The following is an 18,400-nucleotide window of genomic DNA, read 5'->3' on the forward strand; positions in this document are numbered from 1 at the left end:
GGGAGAGTAGGGCTGATGCTCTGGCACACTGCTTACCAAGCCTCTGTGTGTAGCTTTCCTGTTCCATTTCAGACTTGTAATTATAGTTAGCTTGGCTTGTTCTCTGCTTTGCCTGTGGTGGACTGCTCACAATGCATACTTGTACAGTGTTCTGTTATTAGTATAAGTTCTAATGTTGCTACCACCTTTCAATAATAGAGGATTCTTTCTCCTGAGAGAGAAATACAACTTCTAATAGCCTTGCTTACAGGGGAGAGAGTTGCTTTAAAACAGCAAAGCATAAAAACACTTGTATTAAAGGCTCACTTTTATCCCAAATATACTTTTACTGCTGGATGTGGCTCCAATGAATTCTATAATACCTAGAAGCAAAAAGAGAAGGTTAATCTGTTCCGGGGAGTAAAAACCCAAGACCCCAAACCAACAGCTCCTCCCCCTCCACCCCAAACCCCACCCCCCAAAAAAGCCAACCCAACACCAAGAGCAACAACAAAAAACCCCACAACAGAAAAGTAGATTATAGGATTCTTACTTATTCTCTCTTTTTCATTATAGCTATGCTACTGGTGAGGTATATGAAGGGTGTTTTCAGGATAACATGCGTCATGGGCATGGTCTGCTACGCAGTGGGAAGCTGACCTCTTCCTCTCCCAGTATGTTCATTGGACAGTGGACAATGGATAAGAAGAGTGGTTATGGAGTTTTTGATGATATCACAAGGTAATGCTTCAGTTCCATAAATCCTTAAACACTGGTATGACGTAGAATTGTAAAAAGAGTGGAAAGGGATTTCATCTGGATCTGTTAGCAGCAGTAGTAGTGCATGTCCCTTCCCCCCTGCCCCCTCCCCTCCCACCCCTTAACACTAGGATGCCTGGGTTGATGATCTAAAGAATTGAGTCTAGAGACTGCTTTTTGATGCTTCTGGAATACATGTGGGGGTTTTGTTTGCTTCGTTTTTTTCTGCCTGAATATGGTATCTTATTAAGGTATCTTGCTGCGCAAGCACTGAGAGTTTTATGAATGTCACGTGAGGAGTATTCTTTCATCTCAGGCCTATAAGACTGGGTTGTTCAGTGATCAGCTATACAGGACTAGGTAAATTTCAGCTTGTGCTTCGGTTTTCCATTGGCTTACTTTGTCAGTGCAGCAAAGGGGAGATACTTTCTCTCAGGGCATATTAGCGAAATGATGGTCTCAGAAGCAGAATTGCACTAGTTACGTGCACTGAAGGACTACTGTCTGAGCAGAGATCAATATAGTCTGTTTTTTGAGTCACCAATTTAATGCTGTTTTTTCCTGAAAAGAGAGCTTTTGGTGAAAGCCCAAGGAAACTGGTTTTTGTTTAACTGAACTGAAAGCCCACTGTTATAGTTTGGCTGCGGCCGGCAACAAAAGCACAACGCAGCCACCCCTCCCCCGCACTGGGGTGCGGAGGAGAATAGAAAGAAACAGGCAGAAACTGGTGGGTCAGGATAAGGGCAGTTTAAGAGAACAGCAAACAGAGGGAACAGTAACAACAACGATACAGATAAGGAGAATACGCCATGCGTTCCCGAGCCGCGAGTCACTTCCCGCTGCCCAGCTCCCCCCAGCCAGAACCCGTCATGACGGCACATGGTGTGGAATACCCTGCTCTGTTTGGCCAGGTTGGGTCAGCCCGTCCAGCTGTGCCCCTTCCTGGATTCTGGTGAAAATTAACCCTGTCCTGGCCGAACCCAGGACACCCACTTAAGAAGCAGACAGTAAAAAGCCTGGAGGAGAAGGGGGTGTGTGGGTGTGCATATGTGGATGTTTTTCTGAAACAGAACTATTGTAGCATCTCTAGGTATTTCTTGATGTCAGTTTTCCGTCTAGTTTTGCTCAGTGGCAGTGGTTGTTCTTATACTCTAGTGTCAGGATGTCTCCACATACTTTATTTAGTCAGTTATTTATCTAAGACAAGCTAAAGAGATGGCAGCTTTCCTTGCAGGTCCTCTCACCTCCAGGATTTATAAATGCAGTGGCAGTTCTTGGCGGGGAAGGAGTGTGGCATTTGCTTTCTGTTCCAGAGTTACTCAAGTATGAGTGAGTTGTCCTCATGGTAGTTTTCTTTCTGGTCTCAGGGAAGGATATATGCATATGTTTGTGGCCCAAGGATTAATTTTCTTCACTTCTTGTTCTTCAGCCCAGACAAATAATAAATAGTTGCAGACACTCTTTATAACTCGCTGTCGTTATTGTAAACCAGTCATTTGTGCGAGTGGGGCTTCTACTCTGTTATGCTTCCATCCTGGTGACTGAGTATGCTGCATCTGTCTCTCCAAGAAGCTTTCACCCAACAAATACCACAGTTGCTGGCATGATGAATCAGACCAACATCCTACTAGGTTATGGGTCCAATCAGCTGGAAGGTACCCCTGAATTTAGATTAATGACTGGGCTTACTCTCTTTACTATGACCATAATTTTTCCTGGATACTGGAAGGAAAGTGCTCTGTGATAAGCGGAGTTCTATTAAACCATCACTAGTTTCCCTCTAAAAGCAAACAAAAAAAGTCCTTGACAAGTTAATTTTTTTCATTATTAATTGTATGGTGAAAACATCATGTTCTTTTTCAGAACAACTGTAAAAATAGATTGTTTCAAAATATTTGGGACTTGCACTTAGTTTCAAACACTCTAGCCTGACCTCTGTGGACTTACATTTACAAAATAGTATTTTAAATAGTAGTCTGAGAGAGGCGGATGTTTACTTGTGAGCAATCTTTAATTGTTTAATATTTTTTTTATGATGTGGCCTTAGTTAGGTTATTATCCAGAAACTTTCTACAATGTGATCTATTTCCTTGCAGTTTTGCACTCTGATATTTTCAAAATGTCATGTATGACTTTGTAGGTCTACCTCCTGTCCCCTAGGTAAAAAGGCTAGGTTTCTTTCATTTATTATTCTCTCAATTAAACTCTCATCTGACTTCAGGCAAAAAAATCAAAAGCTTTGGCAAAAAAAAAATATGCCTAAAATAAGCTTCTTGCATCTTTTTAAAATAACTTTTAAATACAATGTGTAGATGCCTGGTGAAGCTGAAGATCCCCTTTCATATGCAACTTAAATCTATGTAAAGCGGATTCGAATCAGCTAGCAAATTTCCCGGTTTCTTCTGTGCTGTGCCTACTGCTCAGGTTCCTTTGGATTTGAATTGGCCTTAACTGGGCTTAGCATTGTTTCAGGTTATCAGGAACACTTTGCTTGGATGTGGCCAATTTGTAATGTGAATTGTGAAAGGAAGTTCATTATAGTTTATTTCAATCAAAAAGAGTCATTATTTCCATGAAGCTAGTGCAACTAGATTGACAGACCTCAAGAAAGTGCTGTATGACTTTTTTCTAATGGTTTCTGTAATGGTCAAATACTGCAGTGAAGCCAAAGAACGGATATAAATGTACTAATTAGACTGTATTCTTCCTACCTCATTTTTCTTTAGAGGAGAAAAGTATATGGGAATGTGGCAAGATGATCTTTGCCAAGGCAATGGCGTCGTGGTTACTCAGTTTGGACTGTATTATGAAGGAGCCTTCAGCACCAACAAAATGATGGTGAGTTGAACACTGTGCTCTGTGCTATAGTGACTTTTCCAAGTGTGGTGGCTTTCTGGGGTACGTGAGTGAATGTTAGACTGTATAAACCTTCTGTTCTTCTAACCTTCTGTTGTCCTGGGTTTTTAAACTGTCTTCACAATCCCTTCTCTCTTTCACCTAGGACTACTTCAGAAACTGCTTTTAAAAAAAATTATTATTTGCTAAGAATTAGTAACATTTTTTCCAGTGTATCTTTAGATCTGCGATCTGGCCTTCTGTTACAATTACCGCTTTGTGTTCTTCATGATTTTCTTTATAGGGAACTGGAATTCTGCTTTCTGAGGATGATACAGTCTATGAGGGGGAATTTTCAGATAACTGGACTCTGAGTGGGAAGGTTGGTATTACAGTTGTCACTTGTAAACTGTTACCATCTTAAAAAAAAAAAAAAAAAAGTCTCTTTCCTTGTGATTTGGTTCCAAATGGATTTCAGTTAAATTTTTTATTATCTTCTCTCAAGGGAACACTGACCTTGCCAAATGGAGATTATATTGAAGGTCTGTTCAGTGGAGAATGGGGATCTGGGATAAAAATCACAGGAACCTACTTCAAGCCTAGCTTGTATGAGAATGAGAAGGACAAACCTAAAGCATTGTGAGTGTTGAATAAGAAACAATTTCTCATATGGTTCAGTAATACTATTGTCTTTTTTCAAAGGCCAGATAAAATTTTTTTTTCCAGAGAAACAGATTTTGAAAACATTTTTTCTTTCTGATTCCTTTTCCCTCCTGCTTAGGAAATAAAATAAGATAAAAATCTTCTTTATAGCTGTTCATGCTTTAATTACTACTTGAATACGCAAGTAACAGCATGAAAGTACAGGATAGCCAACCTGCTGCTTACTGTCCTGTAGCAGTCTCAGAATGTTTTTTATTTATATCTGAACTGATTATTAGAACCCGAGTTCACAGCTGCTGATGACTTCTGAGGTACTGAGAAAGACTAAGTTACATCTGAGTGATTAAGGCAATCACAGACCTCTTTGCCTTCTGCCAATTATTCTGTTGGTAAATTAATTCATATAATGTGTCATTCAATAATGCCAGTGGGGATACATTTGGACAGAATTAACTAGTTACTATGCCTCTTCCAAACAATGCATAAGAAAATAGTAGAAAAAACTGCTGAATTGCAAGAGAGAGTATTTTAACAACTTGGCAAAAAGTAATTTTGAGAAGTATCCATACAACCCTATTTATAGCAGATGCATTAGGTCAATTTACTTCATTATCTTTGCAGAAAAATACGTTTGCTTTATTTAAGTCATAACTGAGATGACTTTCAGTAGAAGAATTTAAGTAAATTTACAGAGTTGTTGGTGAAATTTCAGTATTTGGTAGCACTGTATACTGGTTTACAATAGTAGTAATTGTTGTACAGGATTCAATATATTTGAAGCATACTCTCAAATTTCAGATTAAAATGGGAAACACAATGCTAATGTTTTTACCTAGATTACTTCTCGGTGTGCTTCCTGAAGCATTCACTGGTAATTTCTCGTGACAGTGCTGACACCTACAACAGGATGCAAAGTTAAGCAGGCCTCCCTGCTGAACTGAAGACTTGCAACCTTAGCAACTGTCTGCTTTTTACCCTAGTAGGGAGTCTATGAATAAATGTATGTACATATTTGTGAAGATTGCTTGTGAAATAAGGGTTTCATGTACCCTTTTCCAGCTCTCTTGAAGTTGACAATCTTGTGGTATAATTTGTGATAAGGCTTAGAGCCTACTTTTTCTGCTTTTTTGAAACTTGGAAGCACGGGGAAATACCTGTGTAGCTAGTTCTCATCTCAAATGTAGTGGAAAAATATTAATGAAAGGTCTGACTATTTCTGACACTTGATTTAAATCAAGATAGAACTGTTAACCCTGACAGCATTTATTTGTGTTATGAAAGCTTTTCAAAGCCCTAAATTTCATTACATGTCTGAGATGCAGAGATGCCTGTACATACAGGGAGAACAACAGTTCTTGGTTTTCTTTTGGCTATAGAGGATCCCTGACCACCGGCTGTCAGTGAAAAGGTGCCTGAGCTGGTTTTACCCTCTACCAACACATCCGTAATGTGTCATGTGATGTCACATGTAGATACTATTTTGGGGGCAGAAGCCTTGTATCCGTTCGTGGTATTTATCTGTGTAGCTATGCTATTTGTACATTCCAGGATAGTGAGATATTTGGGATGTTTTTGTACTGTCTTTGCTATGTGAATCTGTCCTGAGCCTTCTGAATGAATGCCAGTGGTGAAGATAAGCCCAGTTAAGTGCAGTATGTCCTTTTTTCTTGGAAATCAAACCAGTCCTTTTTGCATTAAACCATTTCCTGGAAGAAGAAGACTACAAGAAAGAAAAAGACTGACTTGTCTAATGTAATAATGTTCATAGTTTTTACCACACGTAGGTATTAAAAACATTTTAATCTTGTAGCATTATAATGTGTTGCATGGATTAATATATGTTAATTAGCAAGGAAAAGAATTAAGGATAACTTTAAGGTCTTTTTAAAAAGGTGTTGGAACTCAAGACATTAATTAAATAGTAGGTTCTAGGTTTATTCTTAGTGAAACTTAGTTCACAGTAGAGACTAAGTGTATCAGCTTTCGGTAAAATAGTATGAGATATTAGATTGACATTAGCTATAGGTGGTTTTCATAGCTGAATATGTTGTTTCACGACTGTTTGATTTTAACAGGCTAACTGGTCATTTTATTAGGCGGAAACTTGGGATCCTGGCAGTGCCTCCTGATGAGAAATGGAAGGCAGTATTTGAAGAATGCTGGAACCAGCTTGGTTGCGAGAGCCCAGGCCAGGGGGACAGATGGAAGGCTTGGGACAACATTGCAGTGGCCCTGACCACCAACCGACGGCAACACAAAGATAGGTTGGTTCCTAGAGACTGTAGTCAGCAAGGTGAAGAAAGTATTGAGAAAGAAACTGAAATCTCTAACTGTAAAAGTTCAAACAACAAATCCTAGAGAAAATCAGAACTCTGCACTATAAACCTTTTCAGGGACATACAGATGTTTATAATTAGTTCAGTTGTTAGCTTCAGGTTTTTTCCTACTGTATGTCTAATAAATAATTTGTACAATGTATTTGTCCTTTTTATAACTGCAGCCCAGAATTATTGAGCCGCTCACATACTCAGACACTGGAAAGTTTGGAGTTCATTCCACAACACATTGGTGCCTTCACCCTGGAAAAATATGAAAATATAAGAAAATATTTGACAAAGGTATTGTGACTCTGAAATGCTCACGTAGCTTGTTGGTAAGGCTCACTTTGTAATACCTGGTTGTCAAGCTTACTTTGTAATACTTTTTCTTAATTCATTCCATATTTGCACTCTTGTAATCCATGTTATATTCATTCATGTTTGCTCATAACATCCTTATTTATTGAATTAAAATCCACAACTAAGACTAAAATCATTATATACCTGATGGATACTGCCTTAAAGTCAGTTTCTGCTCAGTTACTGTTTTAATTCTTGTACACTGGATCCCAGTAAAGCATCTTGAAATGCTTGTTATTATTGCATGTTAATTTTAATAGTACTGGACAGATGACTTTTCCAGGTAGTAACACAAGCTATTGTACTGTCTTGACTCCTCTGTGAGCTGTATTCAGCTAATACATAAATTTTATAAACCAAATGCCAGTTTGTTAAATATAACTTGCTTTTTCATGTACTAGTAATATTTTTTTTTCCAAACCCTTTGTTGGATCTCTGACCCATCTCTCTTGAATTTTCACCTCAGGCTTGTGATACTCCGCTCCATCCATTGGGCAAGCTGGTAGAAACGCTAGTAGCTGTCTACAGAATGACCTATGTTGGAGTAGGAGCTAATCGACGATTACTGCAGGAGGCTGTAAGAGAGATAAAGTCCTACCTCAGACGCATCTTCCAACTGGTTAGGTAATGAGACTCTAATTTTCAAGTCAAACTACTGTTGAATTCATGTACTGAAACTGTCTAGTGTTTATGCAGTCCAAGTGTGCCAGTATCTTTGCTCTGTTTTGGGGGTTGCTTATAGATCCTTAACCTTTTTAAGGAGTCTTGAATATTCTGTCAAAATAGACAAATTAAGATCTTCACCACAGTGAATTACATCCTGCATTGTAATTTAAAGTATGACCGTAAGAAGCTCATCTTGAATGTGGATTTCCACTTTAGTGTCTCTGGATATCCATGCTGTGAAAAGACAGTGGTCAAAGGGTATAGAAGAACAGTGAGGATGGGAACTAGCAGTGTATACCATTGAAGTTGTTACCAAGGTGGACGAGCAATGTTCCTATGAAGTGTTTGCTTAGATTCTTGAGAGCAATTACAGCTTTAATTGGGTCCTGCCAATATGAAAGCAGAAATACTCCAAATTATTAACTATTAGAAGCCTTGACTGGAGGGAAGTGATTATGTCAAGGTAGGAAAGGTGTCTTTGGCATGAGGGGTTGGCCTTTGTAAGTTTTCTTCCAGGTAGCTGGTACTGTACGTGTGTTAGCTGTGCTGTCTTAGTCCACTGTGTATTTATTTCAGCTGACTTGTCTTTCCTCTCCAGTCTTGCCTTCTAATGCTGTGATTTGTAGAAACGTTATGAAATGAAATCATGCGATATTATGTGTATTGCTATTTAGGTTCTTGTTTCCTGATCTTCCAGAAGAGGGCAGCACAATTCCATTTTTGGCAACAGAGACAAAGGGACGACGATCATTTTGCAGTGGGAAATCTGAGTCCAGATCAGAATCTCCTGAGCCAGGGTACTTAAAGGAAAAAAAAACTGAACTAAGGAAGTCTTAATTTTGTTTCTGTTTGCAGTTATTTTCTTGGGTGGGGGAAGAAAGATAAGCACATGTTTAACTGATGGATATGAGCAGACTTTTTTCCCTTTGGTTCTGATGACAGTTTCTGATAAGCAAACTTCCACATGGTGGTTGCAATAAACATTTCATCCCTGTTCCACACAAGGATTCTTTAATTAAGCCCAAACTTGCTTTTGTCTGTTGTGGGTAAACAAGTTGAGGCTTGGGCCTGGGCTTCAGAAAAATGTTTGGGGTAATGCAGGTCCAGGGCACATATACTGCATCACAAATAGCCAGTCATATGGAGATCACCCTTGAGTCCATCGTTCTTGTCCACAGCAGCCTCAGGGGTGGTCAAAACAAGGAAGAGGGATCAGTAGGGAGACCCATCTGAGAAATGCTCCAGTGACCTGTGCAGGTGGCATTAGTAGGTACCTTGAGTTCAGCTTTCCCTGTTAGGGTTACAGCTTGATGCCAAGTAACTGCTGACTCTATGAAGCCTGGAGTGTGAGTGTGTGGAGCTAGGTCAGATGACTTAATGGGTTTTAGCCTTTTTTCTAGTGTGTGCTTTGAAGGTAAAGTTCAGCTGTCAGCACAGTGGCTCAGAATGGGGGCTAAATGGTTAGCATGAAGATTACAGGTACAACTTTGAATATAGTTCAGTATTCAACTTTGACATTATAGAAGGAAGAAAAGCAATGTGCTGTTTAAAACACATAAACCACAAAAAATCTGCACCACAACCACTGCCCCTGCCCCAAACCCACCTGTATGTGGACTGTAATGGAAAATTACTCCTAAGTATTTCTTAGCACAGGTACTATTTGATGGATTCATACTGATATTATTATTCTTATCCCTCACAGAATAGGCTCCTACTAAATGACAGATTGGTCAATTATTTCTTTTTCATTCAGTTTTTAAAATGTCTTCCTCTTCAAACCACCCCCTCTTTTTTTTTCTTCTTTTTTTTTGTAGCTATGTGGTAACCAGTTTTGGCTTGCTGCTGCCTGTATTACTGCCACGACTCTATCCTCCTCTATTTATGCTGTATGCCTTAGACAACGAGCGTGAGGAAGATATTTACTGGGAATGTGTTTTGCGTCTAAACAAACAAACTGATATGGCTCTTCTAAGTTTTCTTGGAGTGCAAGTGTGAGTATGCTTCAACAATAAGACAGAACTTAGAAAAAGATTATGGAATGTAAATAGATAAAGCCACTAAAAAAAACCCTATTATCTCAAGTGCTTTTTTTTTAAATTAAAATGCATCTAAATATATCTTCAAGCTAGTTAGTATGGTTGAGAGTGAATCAAAACTTCCCTCTTCCAAAAAGAGAGGGAGGGGAAGAAAAAAAGGAAGAAAAGATTGGCATCCCTACAAAACCAGAGCAAGGCATTTCAAATTAGGCTATTTTCCAGCTATTTGTGCTAGATATAGTTGATCTTGTAGAAAGAGCTGTTGTATCTCCTGGAACAACATGACGACTTCATTTTCATAAGGAGAAAAATGCCTTAAGACTGTGCTCTGTCAATACATTATGTTGGGTTTCTTGCAGGAAATTTTGGCCAGGAACTGTATCCATCCTTGGAGAGAGTAGAAAGGTATGTTTATTGGGTCTTGATTTACAGGTGTACTTTGCCCAGTCCTTCTTTCAAGAAGCTGAGATCATGAAGAAGCAGTCAAAGAATTTTTGTCCAAGCATTTTGATTGAGAGGTGCTATGCTATCTTGTTTTCTTAAAATTTGTCTGCTACTTAAAAGCTGCATTAGTGATTGCTTACAATAGCTGTCAGTCTGGGTTTGTCACTTGCAGTCTTACTCTGTAATGAATTCTAGTTGAGGAAGACATTTGCTTGGTCTCCAGTTATGAAAGTGTGAGAATAAGAGTCTGCCAAGGAAATTTTCAAGCTGCTTGATAAAGAGAGTTATACTATTGCATACTTTCTGATTAGGAGAAGTATTGTATAGTTTTTATTCTTAATCGTGTTGGTGAAAGTGGCTGAACACTGGTTTTAAATCATAATAGTGTAGTCCTGAATCTCTGTGCTCCAGTAAGAGCAGTTTAATAATCATAACTTTGAACAATATGACTATTCACAGTATGCTTTAAATCATATCTATTTATGAAACAGTATACGTCTATTTGAAATTTTCCATTTCTTATAGTCATTTAGATACTCTTGCCTTCACCTCTTTCCTGTTTGTAACTGTGGCTTGTGCACAGTCTGTAATAATTGAAAGCATGGCTTTCATCATAGTAGTTGCTGTGCAGGGACAAGCTGATACCCTTGGTAGAGATTAAGTGTTACGAGTTTGTAATAGTAACCAAAGCTGCTGCTGAACTCCACCCCTGAGACTGTGGGTTTCCAGCAAGACAAATCTCCTTTTTCCCAAACCATGAAGTTGACGATTGATGTGATGCAAACCTCCACTCAGACTTTAAATGTTACAAAATCCAGCAATAACACGTTTCTTGAGTTACTTCACATCTGCTGTATTTTTAGGTACTGGGCAAAATTCTTACCAGCTGTTGAAGCCTTCACGCTTCTGACTTTTTTTGGTTATAGAGTAGAGCCCCTCCACTGTGAAGTACTATGCGGCTTGTGTCTTCTCTGAATTATGCAGTATATGATGTTCTCTGCAGCCATTTACCTTATTTGCTGGGTCATTCCTTCAATTAAACAGGATGACTTTAGCCAAGACATCATGTTTATCTGCTTCTCTCCTCTGTCCAGTTTCCTCATTTCTGTGAATTTCTCTAGGTCTTTTTGCATGCATCCATTCTCTGCCTGCTCCATTCAGAAAGACTTAGGCTCAGTTGCATGTTAAGAGCTAACATTTGTAGTTGTTCCTTTCTGTTTGCTCCAAACAGACTGCTATGACTTTTCTAGGTTTCAGCTGTTCCAGTCTTATGGTTCCCTCTTGATTGTTAACCATTAAGATTTAATGATTCTCAGTCTTGCTTCACCTGGAAGACAGCCAAAACTATCACTGATTCTTGTGACATACTAAGGAATCAGTACAGGCTTTTCTGAATTTTAAATGAAATTCATACAAATTATATGTAGGCAGATTTCCTGGATGACTTTAGCGTCCAGGCACATTCCCCTTTCTTTGCACTGGAAAACTGGAAAAAAAGTCTTTTATGCTAGTGTTGCCTGATATGCTGCTTCTCTTCCTCTACTGAAAGTGAGGCTGTTAAACCTGCATGATAAATCTTCTCATGATTACACAGGTATCATCAAATACAAAAGATGCCTGCTTTGCCTCTGCAGTTGAATGTTTACAGCAAATCAGGTAATTCTCTGAAACTTATCTTTTAGTGTTTTACTGTTCCTGCTATAGTAGTGTCTTGTTTACTTGATTGTGATCCTTCACCTGACACCTTTTCTTCACCTTCATAGGAGAGGTCACCAAGAAGTTTCAGAATTCCTACTAAAATTGTTAGCAAATTCTCATAATGGGGAATGAAATATAGCCTCATAAATGTCACTAAGAGATGTGTCCATAGGATGCCATTTAGAATCAAAGGCAGGAGGATGTCTAATCAAATATACATGTGAATTTCTAAGCAGCTGTGGCAAGATGGCTTCTGTGGGGGGAACTTTTCTGTGTCTGTTAGCTGATATAAGGAATTCTGCTGTGAAAATATAAGCAGAAATTTAAGGGATTTTAGAAAGGGATTTTTTCCCCCTTTACCACTATGTTAAAACTACTTAAAACTGTGAAGACAGTTTCACTTGCAGCGGTGTGCCTGGATCTGGTAATTGTAGCCTGGGGTACTACATAGCCTTGGCAGCTGTGGCTGTTGTGGTGTGAATGATCTGGCTCATCTTCTTGGGCATGGGGACGTGCCAGCCAGCAAATTGTATTCCTAATTTAGATGCAGATATGTAACTTCTTATTGTTATCTGTTTTGCTCTTGCTCTCCAAACAGTACCACATTTACCCCAGCTGACAAGCTGAAGGTGATTCAGCAGACTTTTGAAGAGATCTCACAGAATGTACTTGAAACTCTTCAGGAAGATTTTCTGTGGTCCATGGATGACTTGTTTCCTGTTTTTCTCTATGTGGTGCTACGAGCCAGGTAGGCCCTAAGAGTGGCATCAGTCACAAGCTCAACGTAGGTAGTATGAGTACTTTTACCTGTGTTAAGCAGACCTGCTTCTCGTTATAGGACTGCTTGCTAGCTTTTCGTAACTTCGTAAATTTTCCATTTTGGCTGTTCACTTTGGCCTGAAAAAATTTTGAACAGTTAACTGTGAAATGGCTGTGACCTCGGAATGAGGTTAGGGAAAAGCGTGGTTTTTGTGCAACACCATGTACAAAAAAGTAAAAACATTATAATGGTATCTTCCATTCACCTGTTCTCTTTCTCTCTCCCCCATGTGACAGGATAAGGAATTTGGGGTCTGAGGTGCACTTAATCGAAGACCTGATGGATCCTTATCTGCAGCATGGGGAGCAAGGCATCATGTTCACTACTTTGAAGGTATGAAAATTATTCGAACTTATTAAAAGATTTATTTGGCCATTAATCAGCTTTGACCAATGATGATCAGCATAGGACAATTGTATGAACATTAGGTTGTAACTTCTATGACATTTTTATTCAAGTTTTTAGCTAGGATGAGCAAGGAAACTTAACTTAGAGCTTAGGATAACCTAACAATTGCAAGCACTGCTAATAAAATGGTGCAATGTGCATATGTGATTTATTCAAATGTAACACTGGTTGCTGTTGACTGTTCTGAATGCTCACTTGTTGCTTGTCATTCCCCTGCAACATAATAAACCTTATTCCCTTTGTAAAAATTGGAATGAGGTGCTGCTTTGGAGATAAGCCATTCCAATAATGTTTAAGTCTAACACTACATCAAGATGTTTCAGGAATTTAATTGGGGGAAGATCTCTTTACTGTGTCACTCTCCACATTCTATTTAGTATTATTCTCTTCTCTTTTTAAGTATGGAAAAAGGGAGATAATCTGTTTTGATTGGTATCCTGTTGTACACTAGGACCTCCATAATGGAAATAGGTTGTTTTGGTACCTCAAAACTGTTCAAACAAATGGGTCGTGAGACAGTTCATCTATGTGGAGCTTTTTTGTGTGGTTGTTTTGGAGGGAGGTTGTTAACCTGAAACTTAAGTAAAAACCTTAAGCTGAGCTGCTAGGTGAACATGATTGTATTTTGTGTCTGTGCAAATTGGAAATAGTTGGGTGCAGAGGCTTTTTCATACCTGTTATTTCTATAGAGCTGCAAAAAGGGAAGATTTGAGTTCGTTAAAATTTATCAAAGAATCCATGCAGTACAAGCAGAATCTTACTTTCCATGAGTGCAAGTGTTATCTGAGACATTAAGTTTCTGGTCGTAGCTGACCAATGCATATCTGAAACAGCATTAAGGAGTGAATAGCTATCAAGCAGCAGGTCAGGGTATTTATCCAGATGATAAACCTTTGCTTTTCAGACTGAGTGCTTTTGAAATGCTTAATCCCTGCATCCTTGTCCTGTAAGAAAATATTTTGTTTTTTGGGTCGTTCTGTCAAAGGGCAAAGAAAGACTTGTGAGCAAAAAAAAAAAAAAGTACTTCATCTTGGCAAAGCTGGGAGCTGAGGAAGTATTCAGAGTCCCAAATCATGCTGTCTTGTTTCATTGAGTTGGACATAATTTGTAACTTAAAATCTCCTGTTGTTCATTTTGCTAGTTTACATATCAAGATTCTCATGTATTGAGTGTTGCTATCATCACTGCTTGTAGAAAGCCTAGTCCTGTGTTTTCTAGGATAGAAGAAAAAAAAAAATCATCCTTTTTGTGTATGATGCTTTATCAGCTCACTGAGAACTGGTATGTATGCTAAACTGAACTTTGTTTTAATTCAGGCATGTTACTACCAGATTCAACATGAAAAGCTTACCTAGACCATCATTTACAACCTGGCTCTGTGGGATAATCTGCTCAGTGGAACTTCACTAATACCCACTTTCTTCCCTGAAATGGCACTTAGAAAATGCATCTCGTTACAGATGAAAATATTCCGTTGTTTCTTCTGAACTTTCAGTTTTAAGATTGAATAACTGCAGACAGAGGCTGCTGTCTGTGAAGTGGTGATGAAGCTAGAGACTTGGTTTGTCAAGTACTTGCCAAGAAGAAGTAATTTCCTGTTCTAACAGAAAGACTATTTATTCCTTTTCAATTAACAATGCTGCAAAAAGGCATGGCATATACATAAAGTATGTGTGAAAGTCTGGACTGCATGGCTTCTAAAGCAGTGGGTTTGGTTTTATTATTCCTGGTTTGTCAACAAAAACATTTAAAGAGAATGAATTCCACCACAGAACCATTCGGTCTTCCTGAATTAAGCTATTATGATTGTTTATTTAAAAAATAGAAATATGTTAGTATTTATAATGGGTAACCTATAGTGTATTTGGCTGTAAAGGTTTTGAGGCATCTGTGTTAAACAGAATTGCTGAATGCAGTATTAATGTGCTGTTGTGGAAATAATCGATACTATTATGGACTTCCCTTTTTACTAGAATTATAAATATAAAAGCATTCACTAGTCTTTCTGTTTATGAAATAAATAAAAGGCACTGACCACTTCAAATTTTGGCACTGAATTAAATACCCAGAATCTGTGGAGTTCAGTTTCATTACCCTGTAGTCTGAGGACACACATTTTCTCTGGAAGCCTATGTGATGGGAGAATGGGAATGTGCTCTTGAACAAGCTGACAATGGATTAGATTGGAGACTTTTGCTTATTAATTTATGTGTCAGAGTGAAAAAAGCTAACCTTGTTTCATTTTGAACTTGTAGAGAACAAGTAATTTCCCTGAGGGATTTTTGTGTGTGTGTTCTTCTGTGGTTTATGGTTAACTTTATTTATACCAATAACACCGGTGGATGCTTTGGGTATTGTAGGTGCTGTTCTTTACCATTCAAAAAAGGGGGAGGGAGGAATAGATTATAGAATGATCTAATGGCTTAAGTTATGTCAAACTACCATAGATAATACTAATCATATTTTTGAAATAGTAATTGTGGCTTGTGTACTGGCACCTAAACGGAAAGAAACCGTATGTCAAAATACTGTTTTGAACAGTGATGGTAATGTAGCAATTTTCATAATAAAGTAAAAAAGATTGGTCTTCCTGAAATTATTTTTAGTTTTATCAGAGAAGGAGAAAGAGTAATTCAAAGATGATGTTTAAAACTATTGTTAGACTTGTTACACTCGCAACAGACTATAGAGATAATAGAAAATAAGACTTCTTCATGTTTGCAAACAATTTTTGTTAGCTTAATCTTATTTTTAAATTATACTGACTAATTTTTTGAGAGATAAGCAATAATATGAATAAAAGGGAAGCTATAAAAAGAAGTTAATTTGAGAAGGGGAGGGGGGAAGATACACAAGGGTGGACAGTATAATGAAATACAAGCCAGGAATTTGAACACTTAATCTTTTGTGCTAGATGCAGTCTTTCCATGCTATCATCTGTTGGAACCCAGTGTACAAAAAGTATTTAACTGAAACCTGTAGGAGCAGAACTGCTCTTTGAAAAGGAGCTATGCTGAACAGCTGAGTAAATCAATGGCAATAGTTTCCATCTGCAAAGATCTGAATTCGGGATTTATTTCACCTTTTCTAGAAGTGTACTCCTTAAAACCAAGTTTGGACACCCCACCCCCCCACCCCCACCCCCCGTAACTATTGAGGGTCAGTGTTTGTTGTCTTCAGATATTTTGGAAGAAAGGAACTATTTTAATCTTCAGCTCATATGACCTTGCTCCCACACTGTTTCTGTGCCTTAAATTGAGAATGTAACTAGAGCTGGTAAGTTTTTCCATAATCTTTCTGCCTTTCAAGGAGGAGGTGTATCTACCAAATATGTAGCAACTTTGAATGTTTAACTTGATTTGTTGTGAATAATGCAAAGTGGAGAACTAAAAAACAAAGAACACATAACACATCTGCCTTTACATACATATGTACACACACATACCACCCCTCTCATAAAAAGTAGTGATATCACATATGAATGTAGCTTGCTGATTAATGGAAGCAGACAGCCTGGGCTGTCTTTTGGTCTTTCTGATATATAGCTCAGTTATTAGCTGAAGAGACTCCTAGGATTAAATGTGCTTCTGACACAGATTCCACTTTACAGCCTACATGGGCTGTGATGCATTAGGAAATCAGTACAGACCAGCTTTGATTTGTGCATTTCTGAAGCTAACAAAGAAATGACTTCACCTGCAGGACTTCTCTGTCTGTATTGCTTCATGGTAAATACTTTTTTCTCATCATCTTTGCCTCTTTTTTTTCCTGAAATTGAAAGCTGGGTATTTCTTGTGCTGCTGCAGAAATACTGTAACCAGCAACAGATCAATATTACAGTGTTGTAGGTTCTCGTTGTGATTGCAGGCATGGTAGCTGGAGTCAGACCCTAAGAGACCAGTGCTCTATTGACTGGGAAAGCTGCTGAGAATAAGAAACTACTTAAGTGAGAAACAACTTAAAGTAGGCTTTTTATGCAAGAAAAGGGTTAAGGGGATTTGTTCTCCCTGGTAATGAGTGGTTCTAAGGTTAGGTTTCTGCGGATTAGAAAGGAGAGGATGTCCGTAGATTAGCTAGGGCACTGAGGTTACTTGCTCTACTAACATTCAGCAAATACTCTTTCCTTCTGGAAATTCTGCATGAGCTGAACATGATGTATTCTGTGGTGTTTGCAGGTAAGAAAATATGCACTGTACTGAAACCATTGTACTGCATAGATGCATTTCCCCCATGCAACTGTGAAATTTAGTTTCTTCTCATGGCTACAGCAAAGCTAATTAAACTTGTCACCTGTTTAATTCCCATTAGCTAAATATTAGAGATATGCATGAATCGGGAGTTGGAGTTCAAAAGAGAATTTTTCCTTGCTCCTAATCTTCATAAAGTATTCTGTCTTGAATGCCAGCTGCTATACATTACTGACTTATTTCGCTGAGAGTAGGTTCACTTCCTAACTGTGCTTGTTGTTAGGAGCAGTTTAGGGAACGACCTGTCCTGGTATGGTGAGAGATAATGTAGAGGAAAGATACGGGACTGTGAAACAAAACGTTTCTTTGAACTACCTAGCCATGTACTTGTAGGCTGATTTAGTATCAATGCAGTGATGTTGTCAGGTGGCTGTTTGGATTGGCTTTTTTTTCCAGTAAGACAAATAGGGTCAAGGAATTTCATGTTCTACTACTTAAGGAGGTAAGCCCTGTAGCACAAATTTGGGATAACTGATATTTGTAGACATGAGGTGATGGACTCCTTTTGACTCTTTTTCAGCCTGAAGAAGAGAAGGCTGCGAGGGGACCTTATAAATGCCTACAAATATCTGAAGGGTGGGTGTCAGGAGGATGGGGCCAAGCTCTTTTCAGTGGTGCCCAGTGACAGGACAAGGGGTAATGGGCACAAACTGAGGCACAGGAAGTTCCGTCTGAACATGAGGAGGAACTTCTTCTCTCTGAGGGTGACGGAGCACTGGAACAGGCTGCCCAGGGAGGTTGTGGAGTCTCCTTCTCTGGAGATATTCAAGACCCGCCTGGACAAGGTCCTGTGCAGCCTGCTGTAGGTGACCCTGCTTCGGCGGGGGGGTTGGACTAGATGACCCACAGAGGTCCCTTCCAACCCCTACTATTCTGTGATTCTGTGATTCTGTGACTCTAAATTCTGGCGCACACAGCGTGGATGTCCAGTTCTGTCCCTAGTAATAGTCAGAGAAATGTCTTCTATTAATGAGCATTTGTATCTGCATGCAATACATGTGAATGGAAAGGACCATGCACTGGCTAGGAGATGTCATGTAAGCCTTTTAGTAAGAACTTCCATCTGATTTATTTAGATCCCTGGGATGAGGAGACCCTGAGCTCTAATAGTCTGCATAGATAAAAGTTTCAGGAAATGAATGCACAGTAGTCGTTACAAGTTTG

General features: G+C 38.8%; 1 protein-coding gene across 2 annotated transcripts in view; it reads left to right on the plus strand.

Annotated features, from left to right (window-relative positions):
• Positions 1 to 15,585, plus strand: part of ALS2 (alsin Rho guanine nucleotide exchange factor ALS2) — a 44,513-nt gene extending 28,928 nt beyond the window's left edge. Inside the window, exons 21-34 of one of the 2 annotated variants that reach the window (XM_075429964.1) lie at positions 556 to 720; positions 3,465 to 3,576; positions 3,878 to 3,955; positions 4,079 to 4,212; positions 6,312 to 6,500; positions 6,737 to 6,854; positions 7,381 to 7,538; positions 8,255 to 8,377; positions 9,398 to 9,574; positions 9,979 to 10,024; positions 11,658 to 11,719; positions 12,360 to 12,509; positions 12,818 to 12,914; positions 14,306 to 15,585. In XM_075429964.1, coding sequence (XP_075286079.1) covers positions 556 to 720; positions 3,465 to 3,576; positions 3,878 to 3,955; positions 4,079 to 4,212; positions 6,312 to 6,500; positions 6,737 to 6,854; positions 7,381 to 7,538; positions 8,255 to 8,377; positions 9,398 to 9,574; positions 9,979 to 10,024; positions 11,658 to 11,719; positions 12,360 to 12,509; positions 12,818 to 12,914; positions 14,306 to 14,344 — 1,648 coding nt within the window. In that variant the 3' untranslated portion in view covers positions 14,345 to 15,585. The remainder of the gene's footprint in view (positions 1 to 555; positions 721 to 3,464; positions 3,577 to 3,877; positions 3,956 to 4,078; positions 4,213 to 6,311; positions 6,501 to 6,736; positions 6,855 to 7,380; positions 7,539 to 8,254; positions 8,378 to 9,397; positions 9,575 to 9,978; positions 10,025 to 11,657; positions 11,720 to 12,359; positions 12,510 to 12,817; positions 12,915 to 14,305) is intronic. The other variant, XM_075429965.1, reaches the window with a different exon arrangement.
• The last annotated feature ends 2,815 nt before the right edge of the window (positions 15,586 to 18,400 follow it).

Source organism: Opisthocomus hoazin, chromosome 9, assembly GCF_030867145.1.
Source record: "Opisthocomus hoazin isolate bOpiHoa1 chromosome 9, bOpiHoa1.hap1, whole genome shotgun sequence".
NCBI lineage: Eukaryota > Metazoa > Chordata > Aves > Opisthocomiformes > Opisthocomidae > Opisthocomus > Opisthocomus hoazin.